The sequence below is a fragment of the Eublepharis macularius genome, chromosome 6 (genome assembly GCF_028583425.1).
Source record: "Eublepharis macularius isolate TG4126 chromosome 6, MPM_Emac_v1.0, whole genome shotgun sequence".
Taxonomy (NCBI): Eukaryota; Metazoa; Chordata; class Lepidosauria; order Squamata; family Eublepharidae; genus Eublepharis; species Eublepharis macularius.
This window is the reverse complement of record NC_072795.1, coordinates 98,581,495-98,600,804: the sequence shown is the minus strand read 5'-3', so window position 1 is coordinate 98,600,804 and position 19,310 is coordinate 98,581,495. Positions and strand designations below refer to the sequence as shown.

General features: G+C 40.6%; 1 protein-coding gene across 1 annotated transcript in view; it reads left to right on the top strand.

Annotated features, from left to right (window-relative positions):
* The first annotated feature begins 485 nt into the window (after positions 1–485).
* Positions 486–19,310, top strand: part of CFAP46 (cilia and flagella associated protein 46) — a 169,050-nt gene continuing 150,225 nt past the window's right edge. The window contains exons 1-10 of the mRNA XM_054983246.1: positions 486–557; positions 1,388–1,499; positions 2,721–2,845; positions 2,935–3,066; positions 3,842–3,906; positions 7,223–7,387; positions 11,462–11,585; positions 16,091–16,185; positions 17,160–17,261; positions 18,780–18,879. Coding sequence (XP_054839221.1) covers positions 1,451–1,499; positions 2,721–2,845; positions 2,935–3,066; positions 3,842–3,906; positions 7,223–7,387; positions 11,462–11,585; positions 16,091–16,185; positions 17,160–17,261; positions 18,780–18,879 — 957 coding nt within the window. The 5' untranslated portion in view covers positions 486–557; positions 1,388–1,450. The remainder of the gene's footprint in view (positions 558–1,387; positions 1,500–2,720; positions 2,846–2,934; positions 3,067–3,841; positions 3,907–7,222; positions 7,388–11,461; positions 11,586–16,090; positions 16,186–17,159; positions 17,262–18,779; positions 18,880–19,310) is intronic.

Below are 19,310 nucleotides of genomic sequence, written 5' to 3'. Positions count from 1 at the left end.
CTGGGCAGACGCAGAACAGACACATTAATCATAAACAGACAAATTAAGCGATGAATAGCGACTCTCCCATGTGTGATTTCTAAATAAGTGATTCTTTACTGAAGCATGAAGAGGACGGCAGGGAGCGACAAGCGGTATGATTTGCATGAGAAGCTTGAAGGGGAACACGTACTAATCCCCGCAGCAGCCGACGCTGCAGCGTGAGAGGCGGGGAGCGCATTTCGCTTGGAAAGGAATTGTGTCTTGAGCGAGGCCCCGTACTGCAGCGGGTGGAGAGAACAATGTGAGTGTGTTGCTGATGCTGCGTTGCTAGGAGGCCGAGAGACGCGGAAGAGCGGTGGGCGTGAAGTGAGACGTCCTGGAAGTTTCTGGTATGCAGGAACGGGGAGAGAAGGGAAATGCCACAGGGGAGACGCGGGGCAGGAGTAAATGGGAGTGAAGTGTTGACAATATTATCCGAGAAAGGGCGAGCGTGTCTAGTTTTCCTGACCTTTTCTGCTTTGCTTGGTATTCAGACCTGTTGCCTAACGACAAATGGAACAAATGGGAACCACACAGTGTTATTACTTCCTTATGTTCGTTCAGCAGAGTCTCTGGGTCCTTGATCCAAACTCATCTATTGTTGCATGTCCTTCGGCAGACAAGAAAAGTGGGACTTGGTCATGGCATGATGCAGCTTTTATGGATATATAAATTATTTTGGATGCAGGGTTTGTGTGTGTTTGTATGTGATTTGTAATGCATTTTGTAGGTTTCTGTGGATTTTTAATGATCAAGTATTTTTATATTGTAGGCAATTTAAAATATTTCTATGTAAAGAACCTTTCCCTGAGAGGGAAAAATATAAAACATTTAAAATAAATTATTGGTGTGTTTGTGTGTGTGTGTCAGTTAAGTATTTAAAACAAAAGGGAAATGGATTTTTCCTGTAAATGCAAGTTTGGAGCTCGGATAAGAGTTCAGGGAGAATGATTAATCAGAGTATAATTGTTATACTCTGTTAGTTATTGTTAGTTCTTTTAAAAATAAACAAACCAGACTATAGCACATGTTGTTTGTGGGCTGGCCTGAGATTTCTGGAGCGTCGATTAGCCAAAGCAGGATTTTTGTTTTGTTTAATTTTGCTGATTCACTGTTTCATATGATCTGTGAATTTGTCACCAGTTTCCATTTACTCAGAAGTAGGTTCAACGAATTCAGCAGGGTGTGCTCTCAAATAAACAATCATGCATTAGGATTGCAACCTTCACTATATTTTCCTATTCTATTCTAGAATGTTTTTTTAAAGTTTTAAAGAGTTGCAAAGTATTGTGAAATAGAAAATTAAAATATAAAACTTTAAAAAGCCTTTCTCAGTTTCATTTTTTTTAAAAAAGCTTTTGTTTAGGAGAATTGCATTGATGACCTCCTTGTCAACAAATTCAACAAAAATAAATTCAGCTTGGCAGGCATGGAGTTGCTAATTAGGCAGAAGCTGTCAGATGCTGAGAATTACCAAGGTAAGTAATCATAAATTATTATTAGGTATATATTCTTTCAGTGTGGTTGGCTAAGAGTTTAACAGTGCCGTCCTAAGCAGAGTACACCCAGAGTACAGATTGCACTGCTACTTTTTTAGTGTACTCCCTCATTTAGCCATATGTAGATGCATTGTTCTGAATACAGCACATATTTCTGTTTGACCTTCAGAGTATCCAAATGTGTAAGGAAGCTGGTTTTGAGCATGCTGAACCAGCTGACACTGGGTGTATTTGTTCTAGAGTTAGTAAATCCCACATACTTTTTAAAGGTCAGGGGACAAGCTTTGACTCCATAGAAATGGCTGTGTGCTAACTGCTCTTCAGGAGGCACTGAGGAACAAAAAAAAATTGTCCTTATTTTTAATCTAGGCTCATGTTTTATGGGATGAATGCACGTGGATCTTAATAAGCAGCCGACTGGCAAGAAAATAACAGATACTATATAGAAAATCACTCCTACTCATTGTTGCTTTGTCAACATGCAATGGGCTTAGACTGGAGTAACTCTGCATAGGGTTGCACTGTGAGTCATCTAGTCTAGTACTGCCTGTTCTAACTGGCAGTGACTCTTTCAGGAGAAGATTTCTGAGCCTCAGTGCTTGAAATCCTTTTTAGAGGAGATACCAGAGACTGAACCCAAGATGTTTTGCATGCTGTTTATGTGCTGCTGTTAAACAGAGTTTTAACAGCACAAGGCTTGTGGTGAATTGCCCAGGAAATTGCTTTGTCACATGCATATTCTGAGAGGAAACATCATCTCAGGTTGAAAACTATCTCAGTTGTTATGTAAACTGGCCCTGCTAGAGCTCAGTTATAGCTCTGAAGTCTGCCTAGAATTTGCTGGCTCAGAACCCTGAAATCCAAATAAATGAAAGGTAGGGCGTGCTAATGGTAGTTTTAGGAAACAGAAAAAACTAAACATATCCTAGATAAAAAAGATGGGGTCACTCACATATGTACCACTCACTGCCCTAGATCCAGAGGAGTTAGCCGTGTTAGTCTGTAGTAGCAAAATCAAAAAGAGTCCAGTAGCACCTTTAAGACTAACCAATTTTATTTTATTGTAGCATAAGCTTTCGAGAATCAAGTTCTCTTCATCAGCTTGATTACTTAGAAAATAGTTATATGTCAGAATGTTTCTTATCTTAATATGCACTGACGCAAAGTGTTATTTCACCTAATTTAAACATTCTTTTTAAGACACAGAAGCTTTACAAGGTACTTATGAGTTGATTAAATCTGCTAATGATGGAAAATCAGCCCTTGATTCCTCAGAGAGCTTCAGTTCGGACTTGTATGTTTTGTGTGCAGAACAAGCACTTCAGGTAACAATGCACTCATTTTGGTTGGTGAATAACTTTTTCTTTGTTGGATTCTTGTTCCTAATTAAACTCTGAAATATGTTTAATTCTAGATGGGGTTTCTGGAAATGAGCACTGAATGTCTACAAATGTATTTTAAGGGAAGACCGCCAATTAACCAGTTTTTGGGTAGAGCATACTTGTGTCAGAGCCAATTATATACCCCTGTGTCTACTGATAACTTGGTGAGTTTTTGATATTGCTGTGAGTATTGATATTGTTAACATTTAATATTATTAACATCCTGTGAGTATTGATATTGTTAACGTTAAGGGCTTTGCAAAAATGATTGTGAATTAATAATAAATTTAAAAGCAATCCCACATGTTACATGTTGAACATATGTTAAACCTCTGTTTGTTACAAAGTGCTAATGCAGGTGCAGTGGGTTGGCAAGAGGGGCCGTTCAACCCTTCCCCTGTCTATTGATTTTTCTCCTGCAACTGCTTCTTTTGAGTCCCTTCCCCCATTATGTGCCAGATTTATTAAGAGACTGAAAATATTTTGGTTTGTTAAAAAATGGCCATAGGTGAATGAGATGGAGGGCAAAGGATAGGTCTTTGCCAGCAGATTTTCTTCGAAAAAGGTTTCCCCCACCCAATAACTTTTCTTTGTGCACTCGTGTTTAGAAAACACACGTTTGCTGAGTCTGTCAACCCTTAATTAGGCCTCTAATAATGTTGACTTTCGATGGTCTTTTTCAGATTTGGAAAATTGTTGATTAAATGATGGGACTGTAAAACATTTTTTATCCAGTCCATATATTGATCTGTATATTCTGTGCACACAACTTGTGCACATAAAAGAATGTGTAGATAAATCAGTTCCTTCCATTAAAAAAGATGGGAAAAGTTTTCATGGCAGGCTATGTGCTTGCTGGAATGCCGACATCCAAAATTGATTGAGATGAATAAAAGCTTCTTCTATTTTTCAAGTGAAATGTTTTTTATTCTGTTTTAGGAGCAATTTGAAAAATTTGTTACGAGCCTGTTGAAAGCAGTAGATTTTGCATTAGGCGATGAAAGGTGAGGCTTTGATATCTTATTTCCGTTTCGTCCATTCTTTTGAACAGCATCAGCCTGACTCCATGCCATAATATTTCCAGGAGAAAAACTCTTGAGCTTGGAAAAAAAGTGTCAAATTATGATGGTCATTTTACCAGAATTTCTAAGTATTCAGCCAAAATTGATGTCATCATAGCTTTTTTTAAAAAAAGAGTAGATATGTAACTGTTGCAGCAGTGTATGGTCTGCTCTCCCAAACTCAGGCCATGGTACATTTGTTAGTCTTTAAGGTGCCGCTTAGATATTTGTGTTTTCATTTAGAAAGAGTTGCTCAGGCTTAAAGGATACAAATTAATAACAGGAGCTAGCTATATTTAACCAAAATAATTCTTTTGTGCTTTCACAATTATATCCAATTCCTTTTGAAAGAATTATAGTGACCATTCTCCAATATTTCATTGCCCTAATATATTTCCAGCACACGTATGAAATCCGGATGGGGTTCATTACAGTACCAGCAGTGATTGCTTCTACCACCATACATTCCTACCAGTCTAACTGGAGAGAGATGCCAATGGTGAATTATTTTAATGGTGATTTATTAATCTACGTCTAACAGAGAAAGATAAACATGAGGATTACAAGAAATTCCAGTTTCTGTTATTAATCTCATATCCAAATGCCCTTTGCAGTTTTTCACATGTTCTTGACCGACTCAACTGCATAAAAAATGTAAGCTGTAGACAGAGAACCATTATCATTTGAAGCAATGAGAATTTTGAAGAGAGTCAGCTCACTTCCAAGCTTTCCTTTACGGATTCTCTTACTTTGTTAGTATTGAAATATTGGTATACCTCCATTATTGCATTCAAATACAAAATTATACTGAACTATTTTCTTTTATTAAATCACAATACCAAGCAACATCCTGTGTTTCCTACTGTAGAGAGTCTTGATTTCACTATCCTGCCATAGATGTCAGTTCTCTTACCACTGACAATAACAAGAAAACAAATAAGATAATTTACCATTAAACTTAGTCCAAGTTTCCATTATGCAATTGATGTAACACTTGTCATTTCTATAATAAATCTGTCTCTCATGTTTTTTTAAAGTAAAGCAGCTTCTTAGGGAAGTCACAACATACGATTGCTCAAGTACAACTAACTTTGGTACTTTGTTATTAACCTATAGAGTCAACCAGTTCAGACTTGCAGCATGATAATATAAAGAAATGTTAGATATTACTAGTCCATCCAGATTCCTGATTCCATTTCCTTTGAGCTGCTTGCCATGCTATTCATGTTTTTGTTGTCAAATAATTTTTTTCCATATTCTCTGCCATTCCAATGACTTTTTCACAGATATACTGGCAAGTTTTGAATTATAAACATTTATTTTGGTAACAGAATCATCTTCAACGTATTAATTTTACCTAAGAGAGAGAAACATAAAGCTTCCAGTATTGATAATAGATATATCATTTGTAAGTGGTCCCTGCATATGGATGCTTAAATCTGTGGATTGGCCCCACTTACATAGGGGTAAGGTTTGCAGAAAAATCTTAAACCTGAAAAAAATATACATTGTGGGGTTTAAATCCTCCCTCAAAATGAATTGGCGTCTCATTGCACATACATGCAACCTACCTCCACCATCAGGAGTTGCTGGTGCCGGGCAAACAACGGCCAGCTGCTTGGCAAGGCCTGTCTTGCCGACACCCTTGCCAAACGGGGTGAGCAGGGGAGGGAAGGCCAGAGCAGGAGGGCCTGGGGGGGCGGCCACAAATGCTCATGATGAGGTGACAATACTGCGGTTGGCGAGGGGAGGGGAGGCCAGAGCTGCTAACGCTGCCACTGAAGCAGAAAAGCTGTGGGCAGCTGAGGGATGGAAGATTGGGGCTAGCTGGCTGGATGTGGGGGGAGTCACCCCCACTGCCACTCTCACAGCCTGACTGCACCCCCCAGAATTACCACCTCAACATCCCTTGCTCCTGCAGAGGTAGAGACCCTTACTGGGCTTGCCACTGGCAGAACCAGGGGCCCATGCTGGCCTTAGTGGCTGTGAGAGAATGTCTCACAACGGAGCACATGTAAAGAGAACAGGTACAAGGGGGAGCCCCAGGATGCTGATGAATCCAGGTGAACTGTGGTGATGGTGCAGCTGGAGGGTGAGGTAGGGGAGTGAACGGCATTCCCCTACTGAAGCATCTTACTGTATGTCTGCATTTGCCTAAGGAAGGTAGGCAGGCACAGTCCAGACAGGCTGGAGTGCAGACAGAACATTGGGTTGCTGAGGGGCAGTCACTGCTGCCCCTCTCCCCTCTGTGGGTGACTGGATGGCCCTGCAGGAACTGCGTAGTGGCTTGCCACTCCAAATGACCCAGCCAAATTTTTAAAAACACTGACTCCAAAGGAGTGTGTCGTGCCGCCATAGGAGCCAGGCCTGCCCTGGGAGTGGGCCTCACCACTCCTTAGCCCAAGACATTGTGGCTAAGAGCCACAGGATGTACATTTGCTGCAGCAGTGAACTGTTTCAGGCCTGGCAGCCATGCCAGCTTACTTGCATGCTGTGGCTCCAAGCTGCTGCTGGCCCGCATGCCATCACTGCTGGCCTCTACATGCCTGTCCACCACAAAGGCATCAGTGAAAGAAAAGGGAAGGGTGGTTGGTGGCAGGAGAGGAACAGGAAAGGCTGGTAGGGAGGGGGAGGTAAACTGGAAAGGGTGTTTGATGGGGAAAAGAAAAAGAGCAGAGTCTTTGGAAGGGAAGAGGAAAGAGGAATGTCAGTGCTGCTGAGCCGAAGATCCATGTTGGGCCTGGCAGCAGCAGTGACACTATCAAGAGGCTAGAAAGTGCAGTGTAATTCCCTCAGACACACACCCCCTAATTTTTGCAGCCTCCTTGCCTTATCTATAATTTTTCTCAGCACTAAATTAAAGGTAGCACTAAATAATTTGTATTTTAGAGTTACATAAATGCCTTAATATTTAACAACCAGAACTTTGCGTTACTTGTGTTGTCCAGCATCTCTATTTCACACTGTTCCGAATTCACTAACATCACCTCAGATATCTGAACATTCAGTTTATATATGGAAACTCTACAATATGCTTAAATCATAAATTCTAAAATGGTTATTATATCTGTTACAAAGTGGACTATATCATCTGCATATACATGTACGTGTGCACCTTCATTGCAACTGGCAACCCCAGCAAAGGGCTTACAAGTCAACTGAGGAGCAGAGGTGGTTTGCTATTGTCTAGTCCAGAGGCCATTTTGTGCTTATTTCTGTTTTAAAGATGGTAATATCTTAATGTATACTCTTTTTGCAGATACTATTTTTTGATATATAATGCTTCAGTTATTTACTGGAGAATTATAAGGCCATTTTTAAGACCTGGATTCCGGCAATTTCTGATTCCAAGCCTGTCTCGGATAGTGCCTGCCCTATATCATCCTGATGAACAAGACAAGGACTGGACAGCAGAACTCATGATGTAAGTTGAGTTTCCCTGTTTGCTGACCCTCTAAGGCAACTGGTGGGAACTCTGAGAAACGGGATACTGGGCTAGAGGGAACCTTGGTGTGATCCAACTGGGCATCTCTTACGTTCTTGTGCTATGGCAATGTCATAATTTGAACTCTTCTGGGCTTTCACAACTCTATACCTTCTGGAATATTAAGAACCTTGTGTGCATGTGAGTAGGGTTGCTAGGTGTCTGGTTTTCACCTGGACAGTCGGGTAATTTGGGGAATTGTCTGGAGGAAGCAGTTTCCCAAATACTGGACATCTGTCCTCCCCCTCCCCCCTGCTTCCAGAGGCAGCTCTGTCGTCCAGCCCAGCCACCCAGCCTCCTGCAGTTGATTGGTGCTGCCACCAGCCCAGGGAATTGGTCAGCCAGCCTGGGCACCTGGCCTCCTGCGTTGCACCCTTGGGAGTGGGCCACCCAGCTGGCCTTTTATGGCTATGTGATACCAGCAGGCAAGGCTAGCCAGCCTGGGTGCCCAGCCAGCCTTCTGCAGCTGTGCAGCGCTGTCCAGGAGTGGCTAGCCCAGACACCTGGAAGTGGGATCAGTGCAATGATGTCACTTCTATTAATGATGTCATTGTGCTGAGATGGGAGCATACATGCTGTGCACATGCAAATATGAAAAGAAAAGTTAGTGCCTCTCCCCCTCTCCCTGTAGTATGTCATTATTCTGGACCCCATCTGGCAGTCCTATGTGTGAGTGTGTATGAAGTATGTCAAGGAATGTTACAGGTTTTGCATAGATCTCCATAAAATAATTATACAGATAAAATGTCATAATTGGACTTTGAAATTATTTTTCAGTGGCTTATTCACAAGTAAGAATCTACAACAGGGCAAGAATGGTTAAGCCACCTGGCCATCTTGTCTATTAAGTACACATTTGCAAAAGAAATTGACTTTGAGGGGCTAATTCATGATTTTGTAATGAAAAAGGCTAGAAAAATAAAGCTTTAAGTTAATTGGCCAAAACTTTGTAGCCACATTGGTCCTTTCAATATTTAATAAAAGACATTAACAAGATAATCCCTTTTTAGTGATCAAAAAGATACAAAATAGTTAGCATACTTGTAGGATGCTCAAGGTGGATATTATTGTTAAGCAAAAGTTGCAAAATCAAGCATTTTTCAGAAATGTAGACTATGTAACAGTAGTTTCATAACAAAAAACATTTTTATGGTTCATGAGATTGTGGTGGATATGTGTGGGTGGGTGGACTGTGATGCAATGATGGATTGTGGTGTTGGTCTGTGTGGGGGGGTATGGATGCCTGGCAACCTGTAGGGAGGCTCGAAGTAGGAACATGAGATGATGTTGTTGACATCGCCATGTCACTTCTGGGTACAACCTGGAAGTGACAAAGGGTAGCACTAGGAATTGTTGAAAACTCTATCGTAATCATAGTTTCTGGCAATTCCTAGAGCTCCTCTTTGTCTCTTTCAATAGCTGAAAGTGACGTAGCAATGTTGGTGTTTGTTTGTTTTTAATTCTCCCTCCCACTGCTCCAAGTGGCAGGAGGCAACAAGGCTTACCAGCAGGAGTCCTTTCATCATTGCAGGAGGCCCAGTAAGCCTAGTGCGGGGGCTCATTTTTCAATTTTGTATTGAGCCTGAAAAAATAATGCTTGTACCCTGCAAGGATATTCAAAGCACTTATTCAAAATGCGGTGTAAACACATGAGTTTTAACCGTCTTGCAAGACATGGAAGGGGTAAAGCGACCCCAGATAATGAATAGTCAAAGCATGTGGCAGTCAAGTTCTTTTCGGGATTGCCTTTGTTCAGTAAGATTTCAAGGGTTTTTTTTTCTTTATACATGACAAGTACCTCCCCATCACATCCTGCCTGAGAATGTTAATTTACTGTATTGTTTATTTAAAATATTTCTATCCCATCTTTTTAAGGCTACCCTGTTTCAGATGTGGCTTTTTATGTGCAGGGTGTGGAGTTGAGGGAAGTTGGGGGAAAATAATTCAAAAACATGTTGTTTTCTGAATTGCAGCTATAATGAGCAGGAGATTCATATGAAGATAGTGAAAAAATGGAAAATGTGTTGTTTTATCATTTAAAACATAATGTGCATAGTTGTAGAGCTAAGCATGAAATCTTTAACAGAGGGCATTGGTGATGTTTATTATATTAAAGTTACACTCCTAAGAATGCTTTCCTGGGAGTAAGCCCCACTGAATGAAACGGGGCTTCTTTCTGAATAGATCTGTTAAGTTTGCTTCCTAAACCACTTCTGTACATTTTAGGGTTTTTTGGTGCTGGTGCTCTTTTTGCTTATAAGTTCCTGCTTATAAGTCCAAGGCACTTCCTTTCAAGCTAAATGACAGCACTGCCTCATGTCTGATTTTTTTTCCTTTGTCAATTATTTCCTTCTTTAGCAGTACAGTCCTTGCAGAATTATACCAGTAAGACCATTGAAATAATTGGGCTTAAAATTGTATAACTTTGGCTTTCACTGACAGTCAGGCAGTCTAGGGAGTCTACTATATTGCAGATATACACTACATATTTTTCAGCTGCAAACTGATTTCTGACACTGAGAGATCTCTGTCTTTTGGTGCTACACCTCTGAAGATGCCAGCCACAGCTGCTGGCGAAACGTCAGGAACTACAATGCCAAGACCACGGCAATACAGCCCGGAAAACCCACAACAACCATTGATTTCTGACTGTTTTTATTTTATGTCTAATCAGTATATAGCAACTTACTTATCCATGTTACTTTCCCCCGTGACACAAACCTGCTTTACACTGGCAGAGACGCCAACTTCACCCTAGATACTTTTTCTTTTATTGACCTAAACAGATTGGACATGTTGCTCTTTTATTGCCACTCAAATTATTCTCTCTTTCAAATGAAGCAACTGGAGGGCATTGTGTTGACGGGAAAATCAAGATGATGGTTTTTGTCTGATGTTAATGATAGCTCTTCATAGGCTAAATGTATTTCCCTAGGAGAAAAATGAAACTTGGAAGGAAGTGCTGGCCAATCCAATACTGAGTCATATTTTGTAGGCTCATGCTTTTCTAGGCATTGATTTGACTGTTTTTATTATTATTATTTTTCAAATCAGATGTCAATATGTAAGGTTTCACAGAATCATGAAATATTGTATTCGCATATTATATAAAGAAAATTTAGTTTTTCACAAACCTATCTGACTGAAGTTTTTCTATTTCTCTTTTATAATAAGTAATCTGTAAAGAAAGCCAGAGTCCAAATCCTCAATACCAATCCATTAATATAAAAGTTTTTGTTTCCCATGTGTCTGCAATACGCATTCTTGCTGCATACCATCAGAACCAATCAGAACCAACATAGCAAAAACTCTATGTTTGGGACCGATTCCTAAAGAATCAGCCCCATTGAGAACCCATTGCTTCTGATTTAAACCAGAAATGACATCATCACAGGTGTGTAGCAGAACCTGCGTGTCCAACCCTGCCCCCCTCTCCTAACAGCATACCTTTCAAAAGGTGTTCATTCACAGTTCTAACATAGATTTCTTTATATATTTTCCACTGTTTTCCCCTTTGTATCACTTTTTGTCTCTATATTTCTGAATTCAGTCCCTTAACATTGAGATATAGCTTAAAGCTCCATTTTAGCTTCTGCCTTGAGTACCATACAAAGTTTCTACTTATCTGATTTTCCTTCCCCCCTGAAAAAAATTCTATGCTTTTATTAATCTTTTATGATAACCTAATTTGAACCTAAATACGTATCTAAAAGGGTTATTCCAAATATATTTGATCCTCTTAATTTGTTATTTTTCTCTAAGGAACTTAATTTTTATTTTATTTTTTGCAGTGGTTCAGTATGTAAGTCTTTCAGAGTCAGTATTTTCCATTTCTGAAACTATTATATTGTCCCCCTTCTGGGAAAATATAATAGTACAGTAGCATCTTTCACTCTGAAATGAGATGGAAACAAAGAACTGTGCATTTTAATAGATAAAGCAAAATACATTTGAACGCAGTATGTAACAATATAATAGTATTTGCAGATTATAACAATCTTGTTTACCTTACAGAGAATTACTTGAATGTTTCCTGGATGCTTCCAGATCAGAAGATGCCATGATTTTTTTGACTACTGCAGAAGAATTCATTAAACAAAATGTTCCAGAGAGATATAAAACACTATTTTCACTAATGGTAACGTCTGAATCATTTAGAAAACCAATTTAGAAGTTAAATTTTCAGTCTGATGCTGAAAACATTTTGCATTAAGCACACACCTTTCTAAATCCGTTGGCTTCACTAGTCTTAGGAAGGTGTGTCTCTGTTTAGGGTTGCATTGTTATCAAGCTATATATAAGGGTCTTGATTTGAATTCATGTTTATGTAGTCTAATGTCCTTTGCAGCATCCATCTCACCTAAACCTATTCCTGATCTATATGTGATTTATATTTCATAATAAAATAGTAAAGTGCAGCAAGGAAAGTAAAAATGGATTATAATACATCAATAAGACAAGAATTAAAACCAGAGGTAAAGCAAGAAGATTTTAATAGTGTGCTGGGCTATTTGATACTAAAGACCATTAAAATACCCCGTCTTAGATCCTGTGAACCACTGGTTGAAACACCCGATCATCCAGGAACTTCACCACCTTTCCCTCCCTTTTGGAGCTCTTTTCATCCATAGGAAGGTTTACTGCTGGGGTCAAGGGACTTGTGTTTACTAATGGTGCACCAGGTGGACAGCGGTAGTGAGGAGAGGATAGGGAACAAGCTTCCCCTTTCTGCCTCTTGCATAAGTGTAGCTCCGCTCATGCAGGAGAAAGAAAGGGGCAGTTTCAACCTCTTCTCCCCACTGCAACTGCCTGATCTGCATGGCTATTCATGCAAATTCCTCAACCCCAGCAACAAACAGACAGAAAGAGCTGAGGAAAGGGGAGGAGATTCATGATCCTTGCACCTGCACAGTGTAGGGTCCAACCTCGTGACTTTCTACCCAGTCTTTAAAGAACAAAATGTGTTTCTGTTTTAATATAGCAGTCAGTTAAACCACTGATGTCTGTGTATCAGATGACAAAATAGCAATTTTTCTGATAATTTTTAAAAATATGCTGTGTTATAAAGCTATAAATGAAACCCATAAAATTAATTAAAACGGCCTAAATAAAATCTTGCACATTAAATACAATTCCAGAATTGTCAAATATCACTTCTATGGGCAGTTCAATTCTAAGACTCAAATGCTAGCTTTTTGCTGACCCCATGTAGCTAGTCAATGTCCTATCCTCTCAGCAGAGACCCAACTCTAAGGAGCTGAGAGCTGAGCAGCTACAGTGGAATCACCAGCCACACCACCCACTCCCACTAGTCATGGAGCAGGATGCTGACAATGTCTGTATGCCAGCCATATATGGAAGCAACTAACGAACACACAACAATGCCCAGCATGCTGTCTTTCAGTCATCATGCCCGCCCACCCACGAAAAAGCACAACGGAAGGAACAAAGGCAACATAGCACCTTGTTCTGTTCGGAGGACTTTTGAGACCCAACGTTTCCTGTTGTTTAAAATATGTCCTTGTTTTTAGGACAGCAAAGTGTGTGTTTATCTTGTTTGTTGTGGGGTCTTACATCAGTCTGGAAGAGGATGGGGCAGCATAGCACCCCATGATAAAATTGTTGTAACAATCTGTTCTGCCTGCCTCTGCCCCTGCCACATAAGGGTTGTGCTTGCATCATGTGCAGGTGGAGGTTGCCTGAATATACACAGAGAAGTCTTATTACTACCACACTTCTGCGAGTTCTGCAGATGGGGGTTCAAATTCCCTTTTGCGAGCACATGCCCTTTCATACAATCAGCCGTGTGTGTGTGTTTTGTGTTTGGAATTCCCCATTAGGCCTGATATCAAAACCAGCCATACATACTAGGGCATGAAAGCTGCACAGGAAGACATAGTGTTATGGACTACCACAGGTAGCATTCTTGATGTTGCCAGCAGGCCCTACATGTGTGTAGTTGACCAGACTGCCCTCGAAGGAGTTCCAAGCATAGCTAAAATTTTTCACCATTAAGTCAAATCACTAGGAATCATAGAATCATAGAGTTGGAAGGGACCATACAGACCATCTAGTCCAACCCCCTGCCCAGTGCAGGATCAGCCTAAAGCATCTCTGACAAGTATTCATCCAGCCTCTTCTTGAAAACTGCCAGTGAGGGGGAGCTCACCACCTCCCTAGGCAGCTGATTCCACTTTTGAACTACTCTGACGGTGAAAAAGTTTTTCCTAATATCCAGTCGGTACCTTTGTGCATGTAAATGAGCTGCTCATAGTGACTGGCCCAGATTCCAATCATTTTTGCTTAGCTTCTTCCTATGTAGTCATCACTCTGCTGCATGAGAATAATGACTGTGACCTGCTGCTATTCATTGCAGCAATCTATGTTTTTCATGTTTCCTCTTCATCATTTAGGCTGTGTGGTTTATCTCACACCAACAGTGACCTGGGGGATTATTAACCCAGAAAAGCCTACCCCTCTCCCTTCCTAAAACACCAAGGTGCAGATATTGGAGAACTCTTTGAGCTAGCTCCCAGTGGGAGTCCTATGCAGAAGACAGCTGGAGTTAGTAATGAGCGGGGTGTAGGGAAGCATCCCTATTAAGTCAGCTATAAAACAATCCAAATATTAATCAAAGAGCAGCAGGAGTAATGTTCCTAATACAAGCCAGATGAATGGGGTTAGCAAGGCTTCTGTGTTTTTCAAAGCTTTACTGATAAAAAGCAGAATCACAAGCAGAGTGGTACCTGTTACAGCAATGTCCATAATAAATAAAACTGCAGTTCAAACAACTGCCCCAAATGGTGCAGGAGCAAGGCTAAAATGAGAGAGCTGGAAGTCCATAACAGTGCAGCTAGAGGTACAGTGGTGACTGCAGCTGTTCATTGTTTTGTAAGCTGAACAGATGGTTGGCACTACACTGTGATTTGATCCATCCTGGCCTATACCCTTGTCAGAGGTTTGTGTAGTAAGAGCCAAAAGAGACACAAGGACGGTGGTGTGTGTGGGGGGGGGGGGGCGGTGGGCTGTGTACCTTTCATACACACATGGTAGGATACTGCCTATTATTTCTTAGAATAAAACAGCTGTTGACAACTGTCTTCACAAGATCGAATTTCTAAAAACCTGATCAGTTTAAAATTTTAGCTGATAGTTCTAAATTGTAACATTTTAGACCATTTCCCTTCTGCAGTACTTTTGAGGGACTGGAGAAAGCATGGTGTAGACTGATCTTATCAGATCTCAGAGGCTAAGCAGGGTTGGTACTTGGATGGGAGACCACCAAGGAAGACTCTGTAGAGGAAGACAATGGCAAACCAACGCTGCTACTCACTTGCCTTGAATACCCTTGCTACGATTGCTATAAGTCAGGTGCGCCTTGACAGCACTTTATACACACATATGCGCACGCACACACACCTACTCACCCTTTACCAAAATGCCATTTTTAAACTCAGGATTATACCAAGTGGCATGGATTACCTGCCTTTCTGTAAAGCATTATAGAACTGTACATATAAAAGTTAACCAGCATTGTAGAATTCTATTATAGTCTGTCCTGTATGTCTTTTGCATATTACATATACGACATGAAGGTAATGAGTACAGCTAAATAAATACTGTTTTGTTGCAAGCCTCAAGGAAAAAAATAGATGTTAATTCTCAAGAATAAAACTTGTGTATTGCAACCAAAAGTAGGTGTATTGCAGAAATATCAAATATGTACATGTACATCAGCCACTCTCCCCTCTACTTGGTAATTCTCCTCTTATATTCCATTTTCGGATTTACTTTTGTTTCATTCCACACAACTCTTCTTAGAATAATAACATCTCATGTAATGACAAATGTACTGGACCTCCCACAGCTGTAATATTAATAAGTCTGCAAGATGAAAGAGAAGTAGGTCATGTATTATATGCTGCTCAAAAGTACCTTGAGAAAAGCAGTCTGACTATAGTCTTAAAGTATAATATCAGTTTAAAATTCACTGCGGAGCTGTGTGTCTCAGATGTTCCACTAATACCGTGGTTTTAAAGAATGGGTGAGGACCCAAAAGTGGGTCATGACTTTTTTGCAGATGGTTTGCAAGACCAGGAGTCAGCAGGAGCAATGGGGTGAGCTGAGAGAAGAGGCTCAGTAGCAAATTTACCAACAAATACATCTTGTTGGACGGTAATACTATATATTCATAAATATAAAACATGAAATATAAATTGCAAGTGGGGAACCTGCAGACTTTGGGGGAATGTCATTTTCCTGTCCCCCAATATTTCCTCTCTCTTTCCCTTCTCTAGCTACCCCCATAGCCTCTCCTCTTTTCCTGCTTCCTTCTCTCCTTCCTACCCACCAGTCAAATCACCTTTATTTGCACCCCTGTCTTCAGCTTATGCCCCTTCCCTCCCTCAGCAGCTGTCTCCAGGAAAAGTAGTGCAGTGCTAACTAAGCATGGACTTCTTGGGGGTACCTCTCTTTCTCCTGTATCTCCTCACACAATGTTCTCTTTCTTTCCTCATGGCAGCTCCCATCTCCTCCTATTGCCCTGCTTCCTTCTCTTTCTTCCTTTTGAACTTTCTCATCTTGCTTTTGGCTGATACATCCCAGTACTGGAAGTAGTGATATAGCTATTCTAATTATCCTTAGGTGCGTTACAATCTAGCAGACCCTGTAGACCTAGAAGATGATCTTGAAGATTTGGTCAATCTGACAATCATTTATAAAATCCAGAGAATTAAATCGTAAGTCTTGTACTTTAATATCTTGAATCTCCTTTGTATCTCTAGATGAGGGTTGGAATCTGGAGGGCCAAGAGTGAAAGAAAAAACACCATTAGAGCAGGCTGCACACAGTGACAGATAGAAGAATTGACATTCAGGGTTGGAGTCATTTTTCTCTTGTTCCACAATTCCACTCCCAGCGGTAGTGTCTGGGCAGCTACATGAATGACTTGGATGGTTTGCTCTCAATTATTATGCTGGGTGGTAACTGTTACCCTTGCCGAGATGAGCAGGTGAATAACTTGCTATAATCCTGACTTAACGAAGACAGGCTGATGTACCTAGAGTGAGAATCATATGTCTTCTTTTTCCCTAGCTTCATTTGGCATGCACTCATGAAAACCATTTTTCTTGCTTAAGTTCTGTTTTTTTGCTAGTTAAGGCCACATGTCTTAACAACTAGAGACTAATCTCAATGTGGTGCCCATAGGCATCATAGCAGCCATCTTCTGGCACCCACCAACAACACATCCACAAAATAAAAAGATATTCCTGTCTTTCCTCCACCTCACTGGATCAGGAGGTACTTCTGAAGAACTGAGGAGGCATCACTTCTGTGTGTGCAGGAGCACCCGTTCAGCACCATAGAAGGCTGCTTGACTTGAAACCTCCCAACCATTTGTGTTTGGTTCAACACACCATGGCGCCCATTTTATGATAGCTTTCTAGGGCAGCCATTTTATAGTGGTGCCACCTACTACCCATCCTCAAAATTCCAGAGCTGCCCACAGGGTCAGTAAGACTGGAGACCTCTGGACTAGAGGAAGAAATGAATAATCAACCTTTGGCTTATTTTAGTTACTTTTGTTTGGAATAGTATTCTGATCAAAGATTCCACTTTGTTGGAGGTGAAGTTTGGGCTGTTGGGAAATTGCACATTCAGCAGTTAATATTTTTCCTGATTAATTAATAATCCATGTGTACCATAATTGCAGGGCATTGGATGCAAATGAGATTCCAAAAGCAGTTGATGCAGAGTTGAACCATATATACGAATTTTTGAAAGAGAATCGAAGGAAATTAAATGCTAAAGAAAAGTAAGTTTCATGTGTTGTTAACTTTTTGGAAGCTATGTCATAGCTATTTTAAAAATTTCAGTATTAATTGGTATTTACATTATGTTTAGGCCAGTAATATACAGTTGATATAAAGAATCCCCTGCTGTATTTAAAAATACACCGTCTTGCTGCTCAGCTATCATTTTCTTTTGGGGCACAGTATCTCCTGCTACTTGAAGAAGGTTCTTCCTTCCCTTTGCAACTACCTGGAATTCGAAGTTTTCGTGCTTCCTCTTTCTGCGCCCAGCTTCCTTTATTTATTTACTTCATGTATGCCTTGCCTTTCTTTCCAATAGGGATCCAGAGCAGGTTATATCCTTTTCCTCCTGCATTTTATCCTCACAACAACCCTGTGAGTCTGAGCGTGGGCAACTGGTCCCAGGGTCACGCAACAGCCACAGTGAAGCTAAGCCTGGTGGTGGTCGCCACTGCACAAATGGTCCAGCCCAGCCACTGGGCACAGAGAGGCAGATAAAGATAGGGGACCCTAAGGAATGACAGGAGGAGTGGTATGTAATGGAAAGAGGCAATCAGTGGAAATTACTACTTTAATCTGAATCCCACCCACTGTATGTGTTTTGCTTGTGCACTAATGTGCATGAAGAAATAGCAGCTTAGGAATCATTTGTGAAAATGGACTCTGTGATGAACTTTACTTGTATATACTGCTCATTGGGCTGTGATTATCTGTCAACTGCATTTATTTAAATTTGATTTCAGGGACAGGCTAAGATAGGGTTACAGCGAAATCAACCTCATTCCCTAGCTTGTGTCCCCTACTTTCAATAATTTCTATTAGTGTACTTGCCCACTTGCTATCCCAGGTAAGGTTTCCATCTCTCTAATCTGACAAATCATGGAACATGCTGCTGATAAAAAAAAATTGAGGTTGCCATGCCAAAAGCTGGACACATTCAATCTCTCGATGCAACAGGAGAAAACTGTGACTCCTCCCACCTGTTTTCTGTTCAGTATTATTGTCTACCTCCTACTGTCTTGCTTTGCCAAATGGGAGTTCAATAAAATACATTTTTTAAAAAAGATTGATGGGAGAATTAATGGGAGGAGCTGTATTTAGGCCACATATTTGGCCCACTAATGGTTAAACTACAGTCCCCACTGGTATTATTCCATCTCAACTAATGACTGCCGAACGTGTATACCTGATTTTAATATAAGTATTCTTTGTTGCATTAGCATATTAAATTAATAAGATACCTATCTAGTGAGTTTTTATCTCACCCCTCCTCCAAAGAGTTGAATACATGATTCTCCATTTTTAATGTTTCTCCATATATCCACCCTGTAAGGTAGGCTCAGAATGTGTGGCAGACCCAAGGTCACCCAGAAAGACTAGGGACATGATCCAGGGTCTCCTAGATCATAGTCCATCACTGTAAATATTACACACCACTACACCTCAGAATGGCAAAACAATATGCATATAAAATTCATTGCCAGTTTTATTCTAATTGTGTCTGCCTTCTATTTTTGCAGATTTTCTTTGCTGATGGAATTGGCTCGCCTGTCTCTGCGATTAGACTGTGTACCTGTTGCATTTTCATGTCTATCTGACTTAAGGAACTTTAATATTAAAGTGAGTGTTAGGCCATTCTTGACTGCTGTGTCTTTTAAAAGGATGACCTGTAGTACCTGGAGGAGTGTGTGTAGGGCGGGGGGTGGGGGTGGAGGTAGTTGTGAATTTCCTGCATTATGCAGGGAGTTGGACCAGATGACCCTGGAGGTCCCTTCCAATGCTATGACTCTGGGATCTGGGCTGCCCAAAGCCTGTGACAAAATCCTCCTTACACCCTCTGTTTTGCCTCTCCGTTCCTGCAACTGTTTTACAACATAACATGGAGACCATGCAAAAAGGGCACAGCAAGTTTGCTTCCACTATACGCTGAAGATTAAGAATTGTTTATATTCAGTGATAGTTGGTTTTGACCTTGGGTATCTTTTCCCAGTTATGTTTTTAAAGTAATGGTGCCATCCAAGAATGTTAGTCTCCGCATACATCAGTTGGTC